General features: G+C 43.3%; 1 protein-coding gene across 6 annotated transcripts in view; it reads left to right on the plus strand.

The window, feature by feature from the left end:
* FRY (FRY microtubule binding protein) overlaps window positions 1-26654 on the plus strand; it is a 526666-nt gene that overhangs the window by 496119 nt on the left and 3893 nt on the right. For 5 of the 6 annotated variants that reach the window (XM_056561876.1, XM_056561877.1, XM_056561878.1 and 2 more), the window contains 6 exons: window positions 1327-1476; window positions 1924-2022; window positions 3738-3821; window positions 15556-15573; window positions 18292-18402; window positions 23726-23928. In XM_056561876.1, coding sequence (XP_056417851.1) covers window positions 1327-1476; window positions 1924-2022; window positions 3738-3821; window positions 15556-15573; window positions 18292-18402; window positions 23726-23928 — 665 coding nt within the window. The remainder of the gene's footprint in view (window positions 1-1326; window positions 1477-1923; window positions 2023-3737; window positions 3822-15555; window positions 15574-18291; window positions 18403-23725; window positions 23929-26654) is intronic. The other variant, XM_056561875.1, reaches the window with a different exon arrangement.

Below are 26654 nucleotides of genomic sequence, written 5' to 3' on the forward strand. Positions count from 1 at the left end.
CAGGGAATTGAAGGGTAGGGGTGTGGTGGGATATTGGGGAAGGGATGTGATTTTATATTTCTGCATAAGCATTAATGTTATTTTGTTCCAGGAATGTATCTAACCCTGTTTTAAATTTATTAATCGTTCCTGCTGTGACTAGTTCCTGAGGTAGACTGTTCCATAAATTCACAGCTCTTATGGTAAAGAAGGCGTGTTGCCCCTTGAGACTAAACCCTTTCTTCTCCAAACGGAGGGAGTGCCCCCTTGTCCTTTGAGGGGGTTTAACCTGGAACAGTTTTTCTCCATATGTTTTGTATGGGCCATTTATATACTTCTGTACATTGATCATATCCCCCTTAAATGTCTCTTCTCAAGACTGAACAATTGTAACTCCTTTGATCGCTCCTCATAGCTAAGATGTTCCATGCCCCATATTAGTTTAGTCGCGCGTCTCTGCACCCTTTCCAGCAACACAGTGTCCCTTTTATGGACTGGTGACCAAAACTGAACAGCATATTCCAGGTGAGGCCGTACCAATACTTTATAAAGGGGGAGTATTATGATAGACAGACTGAAAATATCTTGGATTTTCTTGTTATATTGTTGTGTGATTTCAAGGTGTAGTGCTTTCCAATCAGTGTGCCCCCTGCTGTTGCAAAACTACAACTCCTAGCATGAGCCAAAGGCTGTCTGGGCATTCTCGGAGTTGTAGTTTTGCAACAGCTGGAAGCACACTGGTTGGGAAACACTGATGTAGAGGTCCTAGAGTGTAGAATTGGTGAATCTATCCAATAGGGTTTGGTTGGAAATAGTATGCACACATATTATTTTTTTTTGTTATTTGTTTATCTGCGGCATCTTCACTGGCATCTTTTTTATGGCTATATGACTTTATTATATTTTAGATGGGTAGGATGTTGTTGTTTTTTTTTATTTTGCATTTTTTATAGGACTTCAAAAGTGCTCAAAGCCTGCATGTTCCTAGTTTTAAAGAAATAAAATAAATAAAAAAGGCAGCCAAAAGTAAAAAAAAAAATTCAATATGGATTCTTGAAATGTAATATATATTAGACTCGGGCTACAAGATTGCCAGGAAACTTCTTTCTTCCAGACTGCACAATCGGAGGACGATTTTCAGGAAGTCCCATAAACTTTGCATGGGACTTCCAGAAATGTGTCCACTGACAGCATCAGATTGCCTGGTAGCTTTAAACCTATGGAGCAACGTGTCAGGTACTATTTAACTAGAATTGTGGGATGACCACATATCACATCTTGCTATGGGACTGGCTTACTATGCTGATCCAAGTATTAATAGTATTAATAAACCTCTGTTCCCCACAGAATATCCAGAAGAGGTTCTGCTTCCTGACATGTGATGCTGCCTGTTATCTTGGTGATAGTCTTCGTGGTATTGGGTCAAAATTTGTCAGCACATCACAGCTACTGACAATGTGCTCTGAATGTCCAACTCTCTTTGTGGATGCAGAGACTGTGAGTACTGTAAACCCATTTTGAGTATGTTCGCTTTGTTGCAACACCCGTGACTTTCAGTATATCTTCACCCTTGGGGTTAATAGCAGCCCACATGCTTTCAAAGATTTTTTGGGACTTTCTTGTAGGACCATGAACACTCACGTGCCAACTACTGTCTTGCAACCTTACAGATGTACACTGCTGAGTGTTAATGTTTTATTATAGTGAGGACATGTCTAGTAAAAGCTTCTCTACCAATGAAACAAGGATCATCATGTTAGTTACTTCTTTCCCAAAATCTCAGCTGTCAGTCGTTCAACCCCCCCCCCCCCACCTCATACACATTTGTAATCATTAACCAGTTCCTCTGATATAGTCAAGCTTAGCTCTCCATCTATTTACAGTAAAGTGAGCCGAAAATAGTGTAAACCAAAGATGCTTACCAAATATAATCTTGTCTTTCAGCTGTTGTCATGTGGGCTTCTCGAAAAGTTGAAATTCAGTGTTTTAGAACTGCAGGAATACCTGGACACTTACAACAATAGGAAAGAAGCTACAGTATCTGTAAGTATAAGACTTAATTAACATGGTGGACAGAATAGAGTAAAAACTGAGTAGTAAGTTGTAGTACAGTCACAAATACACTGTATATATACATAAACAAACACACATCAACACATATCCAGAAAATGCTTGCTTACTCCTTTTGATATATTTTCTTTTAAAGCGAACCAAGCAGCAGATTTTACCATATATAATGCTTGACAATGCGTTATACAGTATGTGGTAACATTTTTATCCTCACCATTCCCAGGGGAAGGTTTTGTCCCCGGGATGATGAGGATAAGAAGTTATAAAGTTCCCCCCAGATGCCCTGTATGTAGTGCCCTAGGCGGGGAGTTAAACTTACCTAGTCGTGTTGCTGCGGCCGTGGTCCTGCCCCGCTTGATTGACAGCCCGCATCATCACTCTGCTCCCTAAGCAGACGGAGCAGAGTGGTGACACGAGCCATCAGTCAAGCTGAGGCGGCCAGGGGGGACTTTATAACTTCATATTCTCACCATCCCTGGGGGGCGAAAACATCCCCCGGGATGGTGAGGATAAAGATTTTACCAGATATAACATGTCGTCAAGCGTTATATAGGGTAAAAGTTGCTGCTTGGTTCCCTTTAAAGCACAACTGTCATGAAATCTGGGTGCAATAACCTGCACAGCCTTTGTACTGTGTGCAGGTGGTGGGTTTAGCAATGTTTTTACCTAATATTTGCAGGCTTTCATGACCCCAAAAAATGCTTTTGATCAAAGCCACTGACTGTCTGATAGGCATAGCGCGAGGTACGCGATGCCCCGCTGCCACACCCACCCCCTGTATGTCAGTGCTGGGACCGCTGTGTGATTGACACACAGGTCGCAGTGCATGCACCTTTCAGCTAATCTAACGTGTGCGCCGCTGTGTGTCATCGTGCAAGCGCTCGCTCCCACCGCCGTCTTCATCCTCAGTGCGCCTGCGCAGTGCTAGCTGGATGGCACGCAGTGGCGCGCACGTTAGATTAGCTGAAGGGTGCATGTGCTGGGACCTGTGTGTCAATCACTCAGCGGTCCCAGCACTGACGTACCTTGCGCCACGTCTATCCGACCATCAGTGGCTTTGATCAAAAGCTTTTTTTGGGGTCATGAAAGCCTGCGAATATTAGGTAAAGACATTGCTATACCCACCACCTGCACACAGTACAAAGGCTGTGTGCAGGTTATAGCACCCAGATTTCATGACAGTTGCGCTTCAAGGTTTTTTAAGAGTTGCCTGATGCTATATTTTTTATTTTTTTCAAGTTGACTTGAAAATAGAAATTTATCCATACTAACCTACCTGATAACCGAGGGTTCTGAACTTGCTCGATCCTTGCTGATCAGTGCTCCCTGGTGATGTTTTGACATAAGGAAATGTTTGCACAGCCAATTGCTGGCTGAGGCAATAGCCACACTGCTATAGCCACCGACAGGCTAAGCAGGTATTTTCTGTGTTAGGATATCACCAGGGATCGGCCACAGCAATGAGGGATTGGGTAGGTTAGTATGGCTTTCTTTTATTTTTAAGCCAGCCTGAGCACTTAACATATTTCCTCCTTAAATGTTATAACAGATGAGTTGACAGTGTTTGTATAATAATAATAACAATAATAATATTGTAGTAGTATTTTAATTAATATTGTTACTACTAATAATAATATGATTATTGTTATTTCAATTAATATAATCATTTCAAATTTTTTTCCAATCAGTGGCTAAAAAACTGTAAATCCACCTTTGCGGGGGGCTCAAAAGATGGAGTCATCACATGTCAACCAGGAGATTCAGAAGAAAAAGTAAGGAACCTCACTACTTTATCTATCATGAAGCATACTTATGAACAAGCTGTTGTATTTGATAATATAACTTTAGTCTCCAGTATAAAATACATTAATACAGAAAATAATGAATCTAAATTACACAGTATTATCCAAAAAAAGCTCCAGAATGAAATCTTGATGAGACAACCCCTTGTCAGATTGAAGATGTCCCAGCGAATAGTTGAAATCCGCAGGTGCTTGAAGATGAATGCCTGACAATGTAACATATGGACAGGCTATGTCTGCCAGTTGCTCTGGCTAATATAGAGGGTTAAAGGGGTATTCCAGGAAAAAAACTTTTTTATATATATCAACTGGCTCCAGAAAGTTAAACAGATTTGTAAATTACTTCTATTAAAAAAATCTTAATCCTTTCAGTACTTATGAGCTTCTGAAGTTAAGGTTGTTCTTTTCTGTCTAAGTCCTCTCTGATGACACCTGTCTCGGGAAACGCCCAGTTTAGAAGCAAATCCCCATAGCAAACCTCTTCTAAACTGGGCGTTTCCCGAGACAGGTGTCATCCGAGAGCACTTAGACAGAAAAGAACAACCTTAACTTCAGAAGCTCATAAGTACTGAAAGGATTAAGATTTTTTAATAGAAGTAATTTACAAATCTGTTTAACTTTCTGGAGCCAGTTGATATATATAAAAATGTTTTTGCCTGGAATACCCCTTTAAATATGGCAGTCATATGGAGATGAGTTGTCTTGATGAATTGACCTATTGTAGAATTGTTTATGATTTCAGCCCTAATACTGAACTCACTCTTCACATCTGCCTGTCTAAACCTAAGCATGCATGGTACGTCAGTTTACTTGTCCTTTATCTAAGGTTTGGTTCACACCACATTTTTTAATACAGTTCCCGTTTACGTTTTCAATTTGAAAACCATATGGAACCGTATTGTAAACCATATACACTGACTCTCCATTGAAAACCGTATACCAAAACGATGCATCCGGTTGCATCCATTTTGCGTCTTGTACGGTTTTGTCCGTTTTTTTTTTTCCCGTACCCAAAACTGTACCATGGTTTTTGGTCCGGGTGAAAAACCGTATTGAAACCATATATGTTTTTTTTTAACATGGGAGTCAATGGGAACCATGGAGAATTGTATGTGCGTACGGTTCCATCCGGTTTGCACTAGGGATCGACCGATATCAATTTTTTTAGGGCCGATACCGATAATCTGTGGACTTTAAGGCCGATAGCCGATAACTTATACCGATATTCCGATATAAATTATCAGCTATTTCAGCACACACATCCCCCAACATCCCCCAGATAATATCAGCCAAACCGATAATCGGTCGATCCCTAGTTTGCACCATACGATTTTTGACTTTGCACAGTTTTTTTTTCTTGGAATTTCAATGAAACAAGTGAAACTTTAATTATAATGGAGTGAAAAGTTAAAAACGTATCCTTTTTTTTCTTTAAAAATTGATGCCACCGGACATAATTTTTCATACCGTATATGGTTTTTTACACGTTTTGATACAGTTTGGTCCGGTTTTGAGGAATCCGTTTTTCATCAAATACCTGATACGGGAACTGTATTGCAAAAACGTGGTGTGAATGCAGCCTAAGGCAGTGTTTCCCAACCAGGGTGCCGCCAGCTGTTGCAAAACTACAACTCCCAGCATGCCCGGACAGCCTTTGGCTGTCCCTGCATGCTGGGAGTTGTAGTTTTGCAAAAGCTGGAGGCACCCTGGTTGGCAAACACTGATCAAAGGTAATACATGGGGGGGGGAAATCCTGCATTCATTGACATCTTCCCATCCTATGGACTTTGGTCCCTGTCCAATGTCAAGTGATCCTGGTGTTCAGATGTCCTTGGCATTGGATTTGTTTTTTAGGGCAATTATTGGATATGGGCAATGCTTTATATTTAGCAGATGCTTACTTTCATAGTACGGATGTTTTTTTTTTTTCATTTTTTGCCTTATCAGTTTTTATAAAACATGTCAGGTTTGTTCAGAATCTGTATGGTGCTGGTATTGCAAAGTATTGTAACCACTTGGATTGCTATATTGAACCTATTCATTCATTTGTATGGTAATGAAATTAGTTTCACCTAATTCTATTTATGCAAAAGTCAGGATGTGCTTGACACCACAAGTTGCATCAGGTTCCGTCGGAATTGTACGTATGTCATACCTTTCCGGTAATCCTGGCATGGCAACGGCAGTCTCCGCTTGCAATACGTATTCTATCCGCCCCCCCCCCCCCCCTACTGCTTCTATTAACCCTTTAATTTAATTTTTACACATATATATCATTAAAATTAAGCTGACATGGCAGATTCAGACTTTTCTGTATAGACAAATTTCCAAAATTCGACTTTGAACTTCTTAAACCCACATTTTCCCAGTGTATTTGCTTTTCAGTACATATTGCTTCTGAGTCACTTCTGCCGGAGCTTAATTTAATGTTTATCTGGAAAATGGTATTGGTGTCTGTATCCCCCTTGCTTTAAAATAGAATTCATGCCCTAGTCCATGCCCTAGGAATCAGGTGTTTATTGTAAGTAATATATGAAATTTAGTTTTTTTAGTTCCATTCCTTTTGGTAATTCCCTTTGAACTCCAGCTGAATATTCATTCCATTCAATATCTATTGGCACTTAACTCCGCCCCTAGACATCTTATCACTTATCCAAAGTGCGGGGGTCGTGACCCTCATGGCCACACCCCTTCAATGCAAGTCTATGGGAGGGGGCGTGAGGTGCGCCATGCCTCCTCCCATAAACTTGCATTGAGGGGGTGTGATGTCACGAGGGGTGTGGCTGTGGCGTCACAACCTCCGCTGCCCGCTCCAAACGTTCAGAACAAAATGTTCTGAAGGCTGGGGCAGTGGAGTACCCCTTCTCAGTCGCTCTTCATCAGGAGACACCGATATTGATGGGTATATGCTCTTGCCACTAGGAGGCGCTGACACTAGAAATAAAAGTCAGCTCCTCCATGGCAGGATATACCCGCCCTCTGGAAGTGAGGTAATCAGTTTTAGCTAGTGTCGGTAGGAGGCAAGACACGTCTGGGAGCTCCCCAGACCTGGTCTTTTTTATTATTTTCTAGTAAGGGCTGTTTAGTTAGGTTTTTCCTCCCTTTTGTTTCTCATTTTCAGGTGGGGGTTCAGGAGCATGGCGCTTCCTGTTCCCCCATATGCGACAAAGGGGCACGGAACATAAGAGTATGGGCTGTGAACCCCTTCTTGCCAGCGGCCAGCGCCTGGAGGTTGTACCCTGGGTCCAGGTCCCCCACTTGCCCCTTCTCGCCCCGCTATATTAGCCTGGTATGATGCAGTGTGTCCATAAGCTGGCTTAAGCCGTCTAGATGAGTATATGAAGTTGGAGTCCGCAGGTGAGTATATCCCCCCCCCCCCCCCCCTTTCCGGGGACTTGAGGGGTTAATATTCTCCCTGGGTATCTTTGAGCGCAATAACTTTGTGGACTGGCGTTTGTAGCTTGAGCATCTGCCAGTCCTCAACGGGGCAATTTAAGGGGCCATGGTCCCGATCTTAAATGGGGTCTGGATTCCCACCTGTAGTCTCACATGTCTACAGGTCGGGATTTACGGAGGCCATTCTGTGTCAGGGCAGCCACCGGCTTTTGCAGCAGCTCCGTGTACTTTCTGAGCTGCCGCAGATTCCCCCCCTTTTGTCGTGGCTCTTCAGCTCCTCCCGTGCTGTGCTGGCCAGCAGGAGCCATAATGGCAGCAGGTAGCTCCACCCCCTTCCGAGTTAAGCGCGGGAATCGGGGGGTCATTTGAGGTGGGACTCTCCCCCTGCCCTGTCGGCGCTGCCTTCAGAGTGTCCGTCAGGGAAGGATCGGCGCCTTTCTGCCTCTCATGAACGGAGCTAAGCTCCTCCCCTCTCTTCCCCCAGCAAGCCCCACAGGCCCCTTAGTGCTACCAGGGATGTCAGAGGCTTTATCCTCCTCTGACTCCCGGGTTCAGGGCTGTAGTCTCCCAGCCCGGTGGGAACCTTCCCAGCCCGGCACCGCAGTTACCCCCCTGGCTCGGAGCGGCGGGCGCTCCTACAGCACGCTGCTCGCTGCTCCTTTGAGGCACCAGCTGCTTCCCAGCAGACTTCTCCGCTATTTCCCCCTGTCAGCGCACGGTAGGAGCAGAGGTTGGCTGCTCTCTCTCCTGCTGCTGGACAGATGGGGACTCGGAGCCTAGCTTATCTCCGTCCCCTCTCCTTTAGAGCGGGACCTGGCAGTTTTATTTTTCTCCCCACCCAGCAGCCATTATGGTTGGGGAAAAGATAGCTCTGCCCTCCATTCACTCACAGGTGCCAGCAGCCGTGTTGCTGGACGGGGACTCGTAGCATATCTCCGTCCCCTGCCTCCTCTCCTGCAGTGGGAAAGTGGGGTTGTATTTCTCCTTCATTTCTCCTCCCTGGCAGATTGCTATTATGGAGGTGGCGGAGTCGGCATAGCTCCGCCCTCCTTCCTCTCCTCCCCCCGGGAGGAGGAAAACATAATACATAAATAAAAAATAAATAAATACATACATTCGCTTTATTGCTCAAACATTTGCAAAGTATCCGTACATTTAAACTTACATTTATGGATTCTTGTATAAGTGTCATTTGCTCAATGCAACTTCTTATATTTGGTGCATATTAATTAAAGGGGTTAACCAGGAAAAAAAACATACCAAGGCATATAGGAGCCAATTATGGCCCCAGAGGGATCTGAATCCTGGACACTGGAGCTGGGAAAGGGTACAAGACAGGACTACGAATGCAAGGAAGAAGCACACGCAGCAACCTATAGCGTTAGGTGAAACCCTGGACCCTGAAGGGGGGCAGAAAGTATATCAATGGAGCCATCCTGGCCATTGACTAAGGCAACAGAGCAGGCGCCTGAGCCACCCTGCACAGGAACCCAGGAAGATACCTTGAGGCAAAGAGGGGCTTCAGAACAGACTGTTGCCCCATCAGGCCCCCTGCCAGAACAGTGGTGCTTAACCGCTGCACACATTTGGAAACAAAATCACAGGAAAGCCCGAGGCACACTCCACTGAAAAGGAGGGGAGGGGGGCTCAACACAAGCAGAGTGTCCATAGCCTATGTAGGGACACCGACATGGTTACCTCACAAAAGTAGTGGGGTACCAAGACTACACCCACAAAGGAATCACAGACCTCCAAATGTCCGGCAGAATGGAAAACAGGCTCAGCGCCCAACGGCGTGTCACATTGATTCCCTTAACAGACCAACGTAACACCTGTAGAAAGGGGAACTGGGAGTGCTGCTGTTACTGTGCAGGTCCATAGAACCAGCAGGAAACACCCAGACCCCATCTCTCAACGGTGCCACACACCAGAACTGTGGTCGCAGACAAGGAGATGATGTCTGGCTTACAGGTATAAAGGTCCAATGAACCCACAGAGTTAATTTTCTGGAACTTTACTTTGAAAGTGAGTCACCGGACTTAAGCCGCGGGAGCGGCAGGAATGGGGGAGGTGACCTGGTGGATTAGAAAACCATGCAGACATAGTCTGGCCAATTGGCATAGGGACCATGGACTCACCGGGTCCCTCATTCAGAACCACACACTGTAAGTAGGTTACGAGCCCTATGTCGTGAGAGCGGCAGGCATGTGGAGAACGACCTGTGGAAGTAGGAAACCTTGCGAACCTCAATGTGGGGCATTGTACAAGTAGTAGTAAACCATGCAGACAACCGTCTGGCTGACTGGTATAGGATTCCTGAAGGCACCAGGTCACTTCTTCAAACCCTCCCACAGAAAGTGGGGTATTGGAGTGTGGCCAATCCAATGGGCAACCTGGTGGTGTAGGAGACCATGCAGACAATTGTCTGGCTGACTGGCATCAGTCCCGTGTACCTGCAGGGACCCTCTTCCAGATTCCTCCCACCAGAAGAGGTATGGGAAACCCCAGCCATGCACGCGGCCGCCCAGAGAAGGGAGACCGACTGTGGCGGAAAGCACGCAGACAATAGTCTGGCTTAACGAGTACAACTCCAGGCAATGGGGAAAAGGGGACAACTTCTAGATAGGAAAGTCATAGGCCCACATTTATCATTGTAGTGTAAGTGAAGCATTTTTTTACACCCTTTTTTTTGTGCTGCTAATGTGTAGTAGAACCAAATTTATTAAATGGTCAAAGAGCATTTGATAAATTTTGTGCAGGTCACATTTTCTGAAATTTCTGTCTACACATACACCAAAAAGCTACACCATGTCTGGGCTGGTGTAGTTTTAGAGACTTTTCAGTGGCTTTGCGCCTTTTTTTGCTCCTTTTTACAAAAAGGTACAATGATAAATCCCTTCCATATCATGTCTATTGCCAAAATTAGTGGATTGCAACTCAAAATCAGTGGATTGCAACTCAAAATCAGCAGAAATGTGTAAACAAAAAGGTGCAAAAATAGGCGCAAAAAACCCTGCTTGTGCCTTTTTTGCCCCTTTTTTAGACACAAAAAACTGTCTAAAGACAATGATAAATGTGGGCCATAGTATACAACAGGTTCATAGTATACAATGGGTAACTCCTTTGGACACCTTGCACTGGCAGTGGGGTACCGGAATGCCAGCTGCGGATGCGGCCTGTGGAGGAGGGAATCATAGAGTATAAATACGCCAAGAACCTTTCTCGATGGATGACCGGCAGATAAGAAAACCACTGCTCCGGATGCCCAGTACCCTCTCAGGAATAAAAGCCGTATGACGGACTCCCGAGGCACAGGAGCATGGTAAATGGCAGTAGGGGAAAACAGACAAAACGTGTATCCCCAGGGTCTTCCAAGGGAGCATACATCCCTGGAAATGACCCGCCACAGCGAGTTGCCTTAGTTCTGCCTGTGGGCAGGGGCTCAATTAGATAGGTAAAAGGGCCGACATGGAGTGGCTGCAAGGATGCAGCACACAAAGTTGCCATCAGAGGGAGGAATACAGTAAACGACCCCAAGGGGGCATTTGAACACACATTTATATATATATTTGTTTGTTCCAAAATTTTAGACAGTTTGACAAGATAGCCATAAGTAAGTTTCCCCCATTATCTCTGATCTATGCATGTTACATATGTATGTACTGTATAAAAGAAAGAAAGGGCTACTTTTCCCCCCCAGAAACAACTCTACTCTTGCCCGACAAAGCTCATAGACAATAGTGACACTGGTATTGGAAAAATAGATCAACACTTTTCTATGAATGGGACTGCAGTACCTTGCACAGCCAGTACTAAAAGTATGGTGATGCAGATATCAGTGCTGGCATTGCTACGGCAGTCACGTGAGCACTACGTGCCCCTGGCACAAAACTGATTGGCTGTGTGCCAGGGGTCCCACCTATCTAATTGTATTGGCCATTCATTTTATAGGGCTGGATAAACTTTTTTAAAGGGTTATTCCGGCTTTATACATCTTATCTCCTATCCAAAGTATAGGGGATAAGATGTATGATCGCAGGGGTCCCTCCGCTGGGGACCCCCACGATCTTGGAGCAGCCCCAGGCCGTCACGCCCCCTCCCATAGACATGAATGGAAGGGGCGTGGTGTGACGTCACTAGGGTCGTGGCCGTGACGTCACATCCCCGTCTCGGTAGCAGTGCCCAACACAGAATGCATCTTTTCCGCAAGATGTATAAAGCCGGAATACCCCTTTATCCATTGTAACTTTTTAGAATTGTGTTCCTGTACATTTAAGGACAGTTGGCGTGTATCTTGTAAGCGTATTCTGCATATATACTGTATGAGATTTTTCCTATTTATAATGTGTATTTTTTGTGTTTGCCACAGAAAAGCAGAAGTTTTTTTAACTGTTAAGTAGTATTCAGATTTTTAGGAAAATTTTCAAACAAACGATGGCTTTGCAGCAAATACTGACTCTAAAGTAAAGCTGTCTCATTCTGCCTCAGCCGCTAATATAGAGGACAATCACACGGAAGGAAGGAATCATGACTCATTTGGTATATTCTACAGGAATGTTCCAGAAAACTCAGCCAGCAGAACATTATTACACATAAAATTAAGACCTGACATTTGTGATTTTTTTTTTTTTTTTTTGTAAGTCAAAATGCAATTGACACGTAGAGTATCCTGCACATATTTGATGCGCAGGATTTTATGCTGCAGGAGTTAAAGGGGTTATCCAGGAAAAAACTTTTTTTTATATATATATCAACTGGCTCCAGAAAGTTAAACAGATTAGTAAATGACTTCTATTAAAAAATCTTAATCCTTTCAGTACTTATGAGCTGCTGAAGTTGAGTTGTTCTTTTCTGATGACAGTGCTCTCTGATGACACCTGTCTCGGGAACTGCCAAGTTTAGAAGCAAATCCCCATAGCAAACCTCTTCTACTATGTGCAGTTCCGGAGACAAGCAGAGATGTCAGCAGAGGGCACTATTGCCAGACAGAAAACAACAACTCAACTTCAGCAGCTGATAATTATTGAAAGGATTAAGATTTTTTAATAGAAGTACGGTAATTTACAAATCTGTTTAACTTTCTTGAGCCAGTTGATATAACATTTTTTTTTCCTGGAATACCCCTTTAATGTAAACTAAATGATTGAACACAGCTTCAAATCCTGTGCATATTTTATGCGCAGGAAATTGCATGTGTGAACAGACCCTTATAAGGAAACTGTCAGCAGTTTATACATGGTAATAGTGAGGGTGATGCTGAATCTAATACAGGTGATACCATTCCCGAGAAAAATTGATAAATATAAGTATACAAATGCTGGTTTTGACACCAGACCACAAGTGTGCATGCACCGCTTCCTCTTTTTGTGCTGAAGAGCAAAAGATGAATATTTAGGAAGGGGCTGGATTACAGGGACCAGCCGGATGGGCAGAGAAGTGCACCAAGGGTCTGGGAACGCCCCCCTGTGCGCCAAAAACGCCAACAGCTGTCCGGGCATGCTGGGAGTTGTAGTTTTGCAACATCTGGAGGTCCGCAGGTTGAAGACCACTGGTATTGGAGGTTATACTCACGTGTCGCCGCCGCTCCGGACCGTCACCGCTCGTCACCACTGCCCTGGATGTCGCCTTCCATCGCTCCGGCAAGGCCTCTGCTTCCCCGGCATCCTCGCTCTCTGTTGCCGCCATCACGTCGCTACGCACGCCGCTCCTATTGGATGACGATGATGGAGAGCGCCGACGATGCAGGGGATCCTGAAGAGGACGCCCCGGAGCCCCGAGGACAGGTAAGTGATCGTCAGCGGACCACACAGGGCACTGTAAGCGGCAGCTGAAGCAGTCAGTGCTGCCGGATAGCCGTTTATGCGATGGCCCCGACATACAAAAGCATCGTATGTTGATGCTGCCTTCAACATGCGATGGCCTCAGAGAGGCCATCGTATGTTGAAATGATCGTATGTCAGGGCCATCGTAGGTCGGGGGGGGTCACTGTATATACTTGGATTTAGCAATTTTTCTTAGGAATGGCGCAACAGCGGTAACCTGCATTAGATTCAGCATCACCCACACTATTACCATGTATAAACAGGTTAACAGATTAGAGGGGTATTCCAGTGAAAAAAAATGTTTTTTCATATAAACTGTCTCTTGAAAATTAAACAGATTTATAAATGACTTCTATTAAAAAATCTTAATCCTTCTAGTACTTATCAGCTGCTGATGTAAAATGTTTCTTTTCTGTCTAACAACAGTGCTCTCTGCTGACACCTCTGTCTGTCTCAGGAACTGTCCAGAGTAGGATAAAAATCCCCATAGCAAACCTATCCTGCTCTGGACAGTTCCTGACACGAACAGAGGTGTCATCAGAGAGTACTGTAGTCAGACTGGAAACAACTACTCAACTTCAGCAGCTGATAAGTACTAGTAGGATTAAGATTTTTTTTTTTTTTTTTAATAGAAGTAATTTACAAATCTGTTTAATTTTCTGGAGCCAGTGGATATGATATGTGGAGCCTCTTTGAAGAGACCTCCACAACATAGGAAAATAGTCTTCTGGAGGGGGGTTGTATCGAGCAGTGTACACAAGAAGAATGGGCACGGTCTTCTTAAAGAAGACATTTTTACTGAGTTTTGATGAATGGAAACCGGTTTGTAAAAAGAGGTAGAATTTAAAAAAAAAATTAAAAACAAAAAAATGGTGTCTTGTATTGAATCGTCAGATTAAAATTGTAATAAGAACTGCATCAATACTTTGTACGTATGGCCTGTCCTCAGACTAGGCCATCAATATCCCATTGGGCACAATGACCAGAGCAGTTTTTCTTCTGACTCCTTTCACAGTGTTTGCCAGTATTTCCCGAGCAGGTGCCTCCAGCTGCTGCAAAACTACAACTCCCAGCATGCACGGACAGCCAAAGGCTGTCCGGGCATGCTGGGAGTTGTTGTTTTGCCACAGCTGGAGGCACCCTGGTTGGGAAACACTGATGGATGGGGACGATGTGCTGGGAAGCAGCTGGTTGGACCTCCACCGGTCAGATCTTGATGGCCCAACATGAGGATAGAACATCAATAAAAAATTCATGGAAACCCCTTTTAACATATTTATTATGGGAATTGATTCCCGAATGGGGATTACATAATGGCCCAGATTTATCAAACTGTGTGAGAGAAAAAGGGGAGTGATTTTCCCACAGCAACCAATCACAGCTCAGCTTTCACTTTACCTCAGCTCATTAGCTGAGCTGTGATTGGTTACTGTGGGAAAATCCCTCCACTTTTTCTCTCACACAGTTTGATAAATCTGAGCCAATGTCGTTTTTACTAGAGGCTCGCCAGTGTTAAAAATGGCAATCTTATTTGACTTTTATTCATGCCTATAAATACCAAAGGAAACAATATATCTATACTCCTAGACCTTCGTATGTTAGACTCTTACTTCTAAGGCCCTAAATAATGCATGTCCCGATCCTGGAACTGGTGTTCAATTATTTAAGAAAAGGAGAACCTAGCTGGCTGCAGAATAGGAAATCTAGTTTTCGGTTTTACGGTTCCTAGATGGTCAGTCGTCTGGAGACTGCGGTAACCCATCGCCAGGACAGTGCCTTAAAGGGAACCTCTCATCAAATAAACTTTTGATATATTTTAGATCAATGAATGTTGAATAACTTTCCAAGAGCATGTTAATGAAAAATATGCTTCTTTCTATTGTATTTTTCCCGATCAGTCCTGTCAGCAAGCATTTCTGACTCATGCCGGAGTCCTAAACACTCAGAGCTGACAGCCTGCTTTGTTCACAGCCAAACAGGCTGTGAACAAAGCAGGCTGGCAGCTCTGAGTGTTCTCCTTTGTGAACAAAGCAGACTGGCAGCTCGTAGTGTTTAGGACTCCAGCATGAGTCTGAAATACTTGCTGCCAGGACTGGTAGGGAGACCCCTAGTGGTCATTTCTTCAAAGTGGAAAATTAAATAGAAAGAAGCATATTTTTTAATAACATGCAATGGTAAAGTTATTCTGCATACATTAATCTATAATATATCAAAAGTTTTTTTGATGAGAGGTACCCTTTAATACCAATGAGCATATGTCACCAAATTCTAACGTTACTGTCACTATTCCTTTTTATCAGCTTGTGTGACTGCCCTGCATGCTTTAGGTATATACTATTATGTTTTTCAACCCCTCCAGTGGTTGAAAAATGACTGCTAGCGCTGCTTTATGTCAAGCTATGCAGATCTGGGTACTTTGTATTGCATGAACTGACGTCAACCTGTCCTCTCTTCTCCTGTTGTCTCACACCATGCTGTCTCACTAGCAAATGGAATCTCTTGCAGTAAGTCTCCTTTTCTTTTCTATTGTACTTTGATGTTTCCTCAGAAGTGCTATAACTTTATACTAACATACCTAACTTGAAGTGTACATGACCATTCAGTGTTGGCATAGTCACCTACCCCACAAAATCTTAAAGGGGTATTCCAGGAAAAAACTTTTTTTATATATATATATATATATATATATATCAACTGGCTCCAGAAAGTTAAACAGATTTGTAAATTACTTCTATTAAAAAATCTTAATCCTTCCAATAATTATCAGCTGTTGAAGTTGAGTTGCTCTTTTCTGTCTGGCCACAGTGCTCTCTGCTGACATCTCTGCTTGTCTCAGGAACTGCACAGAGAAGAATAGGTTTGCTATGGGGATTTGCTTCCACTCTGGACAGTTCCCGAGACACGTGCCATCAGAAAGGACTTGAACAGAAAAGAACAACTCAACTTCAGCAGCTCATAAGTACTGAAAGGATTAAGATTTTTTAATAGAAGTAATTTACAAATCTGTTTAACTTTCTGGAACCAGTTAATATATATATATATATATATATATATATATATATATATATATATAAAAAAGTTTTTTCCTGGATAACCCCTTTAAATATCAGGGGCATCACAAGAGGGGGGGGGGGATTTATCATTGACCAGCTGTTTAATGGGCACTGTTATCAAATTTTATTTTTGACATATTATTCCTTACATTATTTAAAACATATTCTTAATATTTTATCAGTCAATTCTCTCTCTCAATTTGTGTTTTTTTTTTTTTTTTTTTGCCTTTTGAAAGGCCGACCACTAGGGATCTCCCTCCTAGTGCTGGCTGCAGCGCGGTTGACGTCACCTCTAAATTCGGACTGATCCAGGCCAGGCATCAGTCCAAATTCAGTCAGTTACCTACTGTCCTGTCTGATTGAAAGGCAGGGAGCAAGCGCTGGACAGTAGGTAACTGACTAAATTCGGACTGATGCCTGTCCTGGATCAGTCCGAATTTAAAGGTGATGTCAGCCGCACTGTAGCCGGCACCTAGGAGGGAGACCCCTAGTGGCCGGCTTTTCAAAAGGCAAAAAAAAAACACACAAATATATAGAGAGAATTTACTGATGAAATATATTTGGTATATGTTTCAAATAATGTTTCTAACAATATATCAAAAATAAAGTTTGATAACAGTTACATTTTAAGGTCAGTCTTTTGCTGAGGTAATGAATTTATCAGATTTTAAAAGAAAAAAATCAAAAAATGTTGCGCAAACACAAAAAAAAAAAAAAATAACAAAAATACACCAGCCCAGACATGGCTTAGCTTTGTGTTGTATGTGTAGAAAAGTTGCAAATGTTTGTGCAGCGGGTTAAAAAAAGAAAAATTTGCTAAATTTTGTGTAATGATTAAACCAGAGAAATTTCAGGAAACGTGTACCTGCGCAAAATGTAACAAATTCCCTTCAACCAGTCTTACCAGCACACAAAATAATGGTGGACTTAAATGCTTCACTTACCCCCCAAGGTTCCTATGAGTTCTCCTGGTCTTCTCCTCTTGAGCATGACCTAGTCGTCTGCATAACTAAATGGTTCCATTTTTATATCAGCAGAGGGATTATTTGTTTATTATGATTAATTGTATGGATCATGGAAATGCCATTTTGGGTGTCATGCTCCTAGTATAGTTGGATGGATGGCAACATTACCAGTTGGTAACGTGAGAGGACCAACACTTAAAGGGGTTATCCAGGAAAAAACTTTTTTATATATATCAACTGGCTCCAAAAAGTTGAGGAGGGTTGTATTGTTAATATATTTAACCCCTTAAGGACTGAGCCCTTTTTCACCTTAAGGACGCAGCCCTTTTAAATGACTTCTATTTAAAAAAATCTTCATCCTTTCAGTACTTATGAGCTGATGAAGTTAAGTTGTTCTTTTCTGTCTAAGTGCTCTCTGATGACACGTGTCTCGGGAACCGCCCAGTTTAGAAGCAAATCCCCATAGCAAAACCTCTTCTACTCTGTGCAGTTCCCGAGACAAGCAGAGATGTCAGCAGAGAGCACTGTTGCCAGACAGAAAACAACTCAACTTCAGCAGCTGATAATTATTGAAAGGATTAAGATTTTTTTAATAGAAGTCATTTACAAATCTGTTTAACTTTCTGGAGCCAGATGATATAAAGAAAAAAAATTTCCCCTGGAATATCCCTTTAATAAATAACTGCCTAGATCAGTGTTTCCCAACCAGGGTGCCTCCAGATGTGGCAAAACTACAACTCCCAGCATGCCTGGACAGCCAAAGGCTGTCCAGGCATGCTGGGAGTTGTAGTTTTGCAACACCTGGTTGGCAAACACTGGTCTAGATGCTGTGGTTGCTATTGACCGAGGCATCTAGATGGATAAACTGCAAGCAAGGGTTGGTCGTAATATACAAATGATAAGCGTCACATATAAAGCAGCTCAGCTAATGTTTCCTAATGTTCATAAAAATGCAGGAAAATAATATAAAGATGTGGATAGAAATAAAAAGACTTTAGAATAAAAGAACGCTCTATAGTGACTGTAAGATATGTACCATAAGCTTTCCTGAGACTTATGATCCTACATTTTCCTACCTCTACCCGTTGGTTCTTTCTCTTTTTTTTATTGTTTTACATGACGTACTTATGCACATAGCTTATGTTCAGCAGGAAATGATGCCTTCTGTGCTTCTAACATGATCATTTTCTCCATTCCTTTGCAGCAATTGGAACTCTGTCAAAGATTGTATAAGCTTCACTTCCAGCTGCTATTGCTTTTTCAGTCTTATTGTAAACTAATCGGACAAGTCCATGAAGTCAGCTCCATGCCAGAGGTATGAAAGCCAGATACTATAGTATCAGGAGCAGTGTTTCTCAACCGTTGTGCCTCCAGCAGTTGCTTGTTGGGAATTGTAGTTTTGCAACGGCTTAAAGGGGCACTCCGGTGAAAAACCTTTATTTATTTATTTATTTTTTTAAATTAACCAGAAAGTTAAACAGATTTGTAAATTACTTCTATTAAAAAATCTTAATCCTTCCTGTACTTATTAGCTGCTGAATACTACAGTGGAAATTCTTTTCCATTTGAAACACAGAGCTGTCTGCTGACATCATGAGCACAGTGCTCTCTGCTGACATCATGAGCACAGAGCTCTCTGCTGACATCTCTGTCCATTTTAGGAACTGTCCAGAGTAAGGGTACGTTCCCACATGGCGTATTTGCTGCGTATTTGCTGCTGCGTATTTTATGTTCCCTGTTGAAGTCAATGGGTAGGAAAATACGCAGCACCAAATACGCAGCAAAATACGCCACGTGGGAATGCACCCTTAAAGGAAATCCCCATAGCAAACATATGCGGTTCTGGACAGTTCCTAAAATGGACCGAGATGTCAGCAGAGAGCACTGTGCTCATGATGTCAGCAGAGAGCACTGTGCTCATGATGTCAGCAGACAACTCTGTGTTTCAAAAATAAAAGAATTTCCGCTGTAGTATTTAGCTGCTAATAAGTACAGGAAGGATTAAGATTTTTTTTTATATAAGTAATTTACAAATCTGTTTAACTTTCTGCCACCAGTTGATTTAAAAAAAAAAAAATAATAAAAAAAAAGTTTTTCACCGGAGTACCCCTTTAAAGCACCCTGGTTGAAACTCTGATCAGAAGGATAACATTTTTTATTTAATCTTTGCATGTATTTGGAGAAATATAATAACACCTAAAGTTATAGGTTGTTGGCAACACATGTCTGCAACATTGAATTTTGTGTCGCCACATAGCTAAAGTGACCTTCCATGCTCATTTTCCCCAGTATATAGGTTCTTCTCAAAAAATTAGCATATTGTGCTAAAGTTCATTATTTTCCATAATGTAATGATAAAAATTAAACTTTCATATATTTTAGATTCATTGCACACCAACTGAAATATTTCAGGTCTTTTATTGTTTTAATACTGATGATTTTGGCATACAGCTCATGAAAACCCAAAATTCCTATCTCAAAAAATTAGCATATTTCATCCGACCAATAAAAGAAAAGTGTTTTTAATACAAAAAAAGTCAACCTTCAAATAATTCTGTTCAGTTATGCACTCAATACTTGGTCGGGAATCCTTTTGCAGAAATGACTGCTTCTATGCGGCGTGGCATGGAGGCAATCAGCCTGTGGCACTGCTGAGGTGTTATGGAGGCCCAGGATGCTTCGATAGCGGCCTTAAGCTCATCCAGAGTGGTGGGTCTTGCGTCTCGCAACTTTCTCTTCACAATATCCCACAGATTCTCTATGGGGTTCAGGTCAGAAGAGTTGGCAGGCAGTACAGTAATACCATGGTCAGTAAACCATTTACCAGTGGTTTTGGCACTGTGAGCAGGTGCCAGGTCGTGCTGAAAAATGAAATCTTCATCTCCATAAAACTTTTCAGCAGATGGAAGCATGAAGTGCTCCAAAATCTCCTGAGAGCAGCTGCATTGACCCTGCCCTTGATAAAACACAGTGGACCAACACCAGCAGCTGACATGGCATGTTCAAAAGTGGCAGCTGACATGTTTCTGGTTCAAAAGTGGTTTGACCTGGGGAATGCGGCACCTGTAGCCCACGGTGGCTCTGGATGTTTCCACTCCAGACTCAGTCCACTGCTTCCACAGGTCCCCCAAGGTCTGGAATCGGTCCTTCTCCACAACCTTCCTCAGGGTCCGGTCACCTTTTCTCATTGTGGAGCATTTTCTGCCACATTTTTCCTCCCCACAGACTTTCCATTGAGGTGCCTTGATACAGCACTCTGGGAACAGCCTATTTGTTCAGAAATTCCTTTGTATGTCTTACCCTCTTGCTTGAGGGTGTCAATGATGGCCTTCTGGACAGCAGTCAGGTCGGCACTCTTACCCATGATTGCGGTTTTGAGTAATGAACCAGGCTGGGAGTTTTTAGAAGCCTCAGGAATCTTTTGCAGGTGTTTAGAGTTAATTAGTTGATTCAGATGATTAGGTTAATAGCTCGTTTAGAGAACCTTTTCATGATATGCTAATTTTTTTTTATAGGAATTTTGGGTTTTCATGAGCTGTATGCCAAAATCATCAGTATTAAAACAATAAAAGACCTGAAATATTTCAGTTGGTGTGCAATGAATCTAAAATATATGAAAGTTTAATTTTTATCATTACATTATGGAAAATAATGAACTTTAGCACAATATGCTAATTTTTTTTTAGAAGAACCTGTATATGTGTTGCTATACCATAGTAGGTGTGTGTAATGTATGATGATTATTTCTTTGCCATACTGGACATCCTTTCTCTATGCACTGACTTTTTGGTGAGCTTGTGATTGACTTGTGTTATAGACAGAATCTAACCTTCCACTGCTCCCCTGGTGTCACTGGAATTGCTCTCCCATCCTCCAGCCAGGTCCTTTTCCAGCTTTTAGGGCTGCAGCGATGTCCCGCCTTGACCAATGATAGGCTGAGCGACGGTGTCATGTATCGGGCCTGGCCTTTTTCCTGGTGCCTGTTACATTACATTGCTGCTCAGGCTATCACCGGCTGAGGCTGGACATTGCTTCGGCCAGTGTTTAGCTGAGCGCAGTGTGACGTCTTGGGCCCCAAATGCATGAAGAAGACCAGGGCCAGAGGGTGGGAGAGCAATTCCAGCACCACAGGGTGTAACGGCGGAAGGGAAGTTAAGGTTTATTATTTTACTTGCGGCAGCCCGGGAACAATGACAAAATAAACATTTTTAATAAATACAAAGGAGCCCCCCCCAGGGGTAACCAACGCTAAAAAAGTGAATTACCAAAAGAACCAATTTGTTTATGTGGATCAAGAATTATACTTTATTACAAAAATCTTGTAGACAAACAATTCAATACAATACATGATGAAAACATTTAAAATGACAAAAATGACCAAAAGACTCATCCAAAGATACTAGTTCAATGGACCAGAACCAAACGGGTGGGGGCTAAGACACATAAATAATGTATACACTTGGGATGACTGGATCAAAAAAGTATCTCTAAGTAAAAGACACCAGGATGTAACAAAATAACATAATAAAATAACAGTATAAAGGATTATGCAGCCAACAAAGTGCAACTTAATGCAATGCATAGAAGTACAAGGAAATTACAGAAATATAGTAGAAAAATAAATAAATAAACACTAAAGTACAATAATAAGCTAGTGTGAAGTAATACTAAGCTACAACAAAGTACAAAAAAGAGGCTCCTAACACCAGAGCTTAAACAAGACTAAGGTGCAAAAAAATGAGGTATGTGTATGTAACACTGAGCTCCAACTGACTTACCAAAGGCTGGTGCTAGGAGTAAATGGCTGTAAGTAAAACATAGACACACATCAGCATAGTAACCAATATAGCCTAATATACAACCTGGTGTATGTGACCTGGCAGACACACCGAACCTGACGTTTCGCTGGACACTTCGACTGGGGTGTCGAAGCGTCTAGCGAAACATTGGGTTCGTTGGTAATATAATATCGTATCGTCAGCTTATAAAAGGATCTTGTTATTCTCTACCTTTATACCAAACCCCCTTATATCTACCGACCTCCTAACTGCCTCATCCAGTGGTTCTATAAATAATACAAAAAGGAGCGGGGAGAGGGGGCAGCCTTGTCTAGTTCCCCTAGGAAGTAGGAAGGAGTCTGTCAATCTTCCATTAATTACAGTGACCCCCCCGACCTACGATGGCCCCGACATACGATCATTTCAACATACGATGGCCTCTCAGAGGCCATCGCATGTTGAAGGCAGCATCAACATACAATGCTTTTGTATGTCGGGGCCATCGCATAAACGGCTATCCGGCAGCGCAGACTGCTTCAGCTGCCACCGGATAGCCGCTTACAGTGCCCCGTGTGGTCCGCTGACGATCACTTACCTGTCCTCAGGGCTCCGGCGCGTCCTCTCCAGGATCCCCTGCATCGTCGGCGCTCTCCATCGACGTCATCACAATGCTGCGCACGCCGTCCCTTCATCCAATAGGAGCGGCGTGCGTAACAACGTAATGGCTGCAACGGAGAGCTAGGATACCGGGGAAGCAGAGGCCTTGCCGGAGCGCCGGGGACACCCCGGGGACGCGGCGACAGCGATGGAAGGTGACATCCAGGGCAGCGGTGACGAGCGGTGACCGTCCAGAGCGGCGGGGACACGTGAGTATAACCTCCAATACCAGTGGTCTTCAACCTGCGGACCTCCAGATATTGCAAAACTACAACTCCCGTTGGCTGTCTGGGCATGCTGGGTGTTGTAGTTTTGCAACATCTGGAGGTCCGCAGGTTGTAGACCACTGTCCTATACTTTACATTGCACGGATCCCTCAACATACGATGGTTTCAACAAACGATGGTCCATTTGGAATGGATTACCATCGTATGTTGAGGGACCACTGTATTATACTAGCAACGGGGTAGCAGTATAACAATTTCACCCATCTAATAAATCTTTCACCAAACCCAAACTGGTCCATAACTCGCCATAGAAACTCCCATTCCACCCATTAAACTCTAACTAAAAGTTACTGGTGATGGCAGGTGAGTGAGAAAGAGTTCAGGTTGGACCATGTAAAATAGGTTAGTTCTAGTTATTTTACTCAACCCCAGAATGCTGCAGTACAGTGGATAATAAACTATTTTACTTATTTATAAATATTCTTAGTCTTTCATAGAATAGCAATAAACATGGTCAAATAGTCCATTAACTGTTATGGTTAGAAATGTTGTTATTAAAGGGGTAGTCCATGAACTTATTAGAATTAGAATTAGACACTTATTCCTTGGGATAAGTGTCTGATTGCGGGGAGTATGACTGCTGTGATACCCGATATCTCCTGCTTGGTGCCCCGTCTACTTATCCTTCCTCTGTGTGCTCCGACCCCAGCCGTTGATTGGCTGAATGGGCCGTCACCTTCATCCAGGAAGGTGAGGGTTGGAGTGCGCAGAGAAGGTAAGTAGCCGAGTCCTGTACAGGAGATGGAGAGGTCTCAGCAGTCAGACCCCCTCAATCAAAAACGTATCCATTATCCTGTGCATTGGGGATAGGTGTTTGATAAGTGCAGTTCCCCGAACTACTCCTTTAATAGAAATTATTTAATCCTGTGATTTCATTAAGTAGTCAATTCATCCTTATTGATGCTTCTCTCTGCAGCTACTAAACATGTCAAGAGAACTGAATGAGCTCAAGAAGAACTTAAAGGAGGCAAGTTTATACATCGCAGCAGAGTCTCTCAATATAGATTCTGCACCATACGAGCCAACCTTCAGTTCCACAGAGTTCGCCATACAATCCATGCTGGAGTGCTTAAAGAGCAACGAGCTTGGGAAGGCAATACGTCAGATCCGCCACTGCAGGTGAGTCTCTGTGTAACTTCTCCAGCCTTTAGAGCAGTGTTTCTTCACCAATGTGCCTCTAAAAGTTGCAAAACTACAACTCTCAGCATGCCCGGACAGCCAAAGGCTGTCCGGGCATGCTTGAAGTTGTAGTTTTTGCAACAGCTGGAGGAACACTTGTTACAGGACACTGCTGCTCATCTTACCGCCGGCCACTGCCGATATCACTGCCACCAGCGATAATTATCAGTGAAAGGAGTACTCTGCTGGAAAACATTATTTTTTTTTTTTTTCAAATCAACTTGTGCCAGAAAGTTAAACCGATTTGTAAATTACTTCTATTTAAAATTCTTAATCCTTCCAGTACTTATCAGCTGCTTTTTGCTCCACAGGAAGTTCTTTTCTTTTTGGATTTCCTTTCTGTCTGACCACATTGCACTCTGCTGACACCTCTGTCCATTTTAGGAACCACAACCCCACACACACGTTTTAAAATTATCAGCAGTTCAATGGTGGTATCATGAGGGAGAGTGTTAGAATCTCCATAGAATGTGTCGGCAGATAAGTACCATTTGGCCCATCTAGTCTGGCCCATTAAACTCTCCATTTTTTAATGATGGGACACTTATAAGCTCAGATGATTACATGTGCTTGGTGTGCTTATGCTTCCTGCTCACCATTACTTACAAGCTTAGCCCCTATCTTACTTTCTAATAACACTGTTAGAACCGCTGTTTAAAACAAACGGCTAGCCTCCCCGACGTTTCGTTGGCGAATCAGCTTTGTCAAGAGCTATGAGGCTACTTGACAAAGCTCATAGCCCTTGACAAAGCTGATTTGTCAGTGAAAGGTCGGGTAGGCTAGCAGTTGTTTGTTTTAAACAGCTGTTCTAACAGTGGCATAAGAAGTTAAGATAGAGGCTAAGCTTGGAAGTAATGGTGAGCAGGAAGCATAAGCACACCAAACACATGTAATCATCTGAGCTTATAAGTGTCCCATCATTAATAAGGGAGACTCTAACACTCTCCCGCACGAAACTACCATTGAACCGCTGATCATTTTAAAACGTGTGTGTGGGGTAGTATTTAAAAAAAAATTATTATAATAAAGTGACAATTTTAAGGGAGGGTTTCTAGTAAGGGTTTTCCCCGCAAAGGGGCAACCCCTTAAAGGGGTACTACCGTGCTGACAACTTATCTCCTATCTAAAGGATAGGGGATAAGTTGCCTGGTCGCACGGGGTCCCGCCGCTGGGGACCCCCGCTCTCATCAGGCTCCGGGTCTGATGACCGGGCCGGTGATCGGGACGTCACAGTTCCGCCCCCGTGTGACGTCATGCTCCGCCCCCTCAATGCAAGTCTATGGCAGGGGCGAGACAGCTGTCTCGCCCCCTGCCATAGACTTACATTGAGGGGGTGGAGCGTGACATCATATGGGGGCGGAGCCGCAACGTCACAATACTCCGGCCCCGTGATCAGCAGTCATCAGACCCGGAGCGATGTTCGCTCCGGGGCCTGATGAGAGCGGGGTGCTGCGTGCGAGATCACGGGGGGTCCCCAGAGGCGAGACCCCGCACGATCAGGCAACTTATCCCCTATCCTTTAGATAGGGGATAAGTTGTCAGCACGGTAGTACCCCTTTAAGGCTAGGATTCCACTGAAGTTTTTGCACTGTGTTTTTTTAGGCTTAAAAACGCCAGAAAACTGCCACTGTTTTTCCCTGCGTTTTGGCATTTTTTTCTGCCATTTTTACCTTTGTGTGGAATTTGCCTTTTTTGGCCCCTTTGGCGTTTTTTTCCAAATTTTTTGGGCACCAAAAAAAGAAGAAAAAAAGGATGCAGTAGTGATGGAAAAATGTATTTAACGAAATTTTCATAAATTTTTAATAAAGTTTGTATGTTTCCCTTTTTTTTCTCTATTTTTTTACATTTTATAGGTAGTACTACTACTCCCAGCATGGAACAAACTGTTCCATGATGGGAGTAGTAGTACCTGTACTAATGGACAGATCACTCGGGGTGTTACTCCTGACACTTGATGTAATCGTCCATAATAAAGCAGAGATGCGGAGCAACTCTATACAGCGCTCACATCTCTGCACTATACTCCGGGCCGGTCAGTGATGTGAATAGAAATTCCCATCACTCATTGGTGGCAGTCAATCCCCGCTCTCAGCGGAAAATATGAATGAGTGATGTTCTATTCACATCACTGGCTGGAGTATAGTGTAGAGATGCGGAGTGCAGGAGAAAGCAGCTCCGCATCTCTGCAATAGAAAGGACGATCACAGCGGATGTCAGAATGGACACCCGCTGTGATCTGTCCTTAACTGCGGGTACTACTACTCCCTTCATGGAGCAAACTCTGCTCCATGCTGGGAGTTGTAGTACCTGCATTAAAAGACAGATCGCGGCGAGTGTCACTCCTGACACCTGCTGTGATCCTCCTTTATAATGTATAGAGGCGGACGCTCTTCTATGGTCCCCCGCACTGATGTATATATACACCTATTCATATTTCCCGTAGAGGGTTGTGATTGGCTGGAACCATCTGGTCAATCACAGCTCTCTGCGGGAAATATGAATAGGTGTATATATACGTGAGTGCAGGGGACCATAGAAGAGCGGCCGGCCGCATCTATAAATTATACAGAAGGATCGCAACGGGACCCATGGCGATCTGTCAATTAGTACAGGTAGTACTACTCCCATCATGGAACAGTGTGTTCCATGCTGGGAGTAGTAGTACT

This window comes from Hyla sarda, chromosome 2, assembly GCF_029499605.1.
Source record: "Hyla sarda isolate aHylSar1 chromosome 2, aHylSar1.hap1, whole genome shotgun sequence".
In the NCBI taxonomy this organism is placed as follows: Eukaryota; Metazoa; Chordata; class Amphibia; order Anura; family Hylidae; genus Hyla; species Hyla sarda.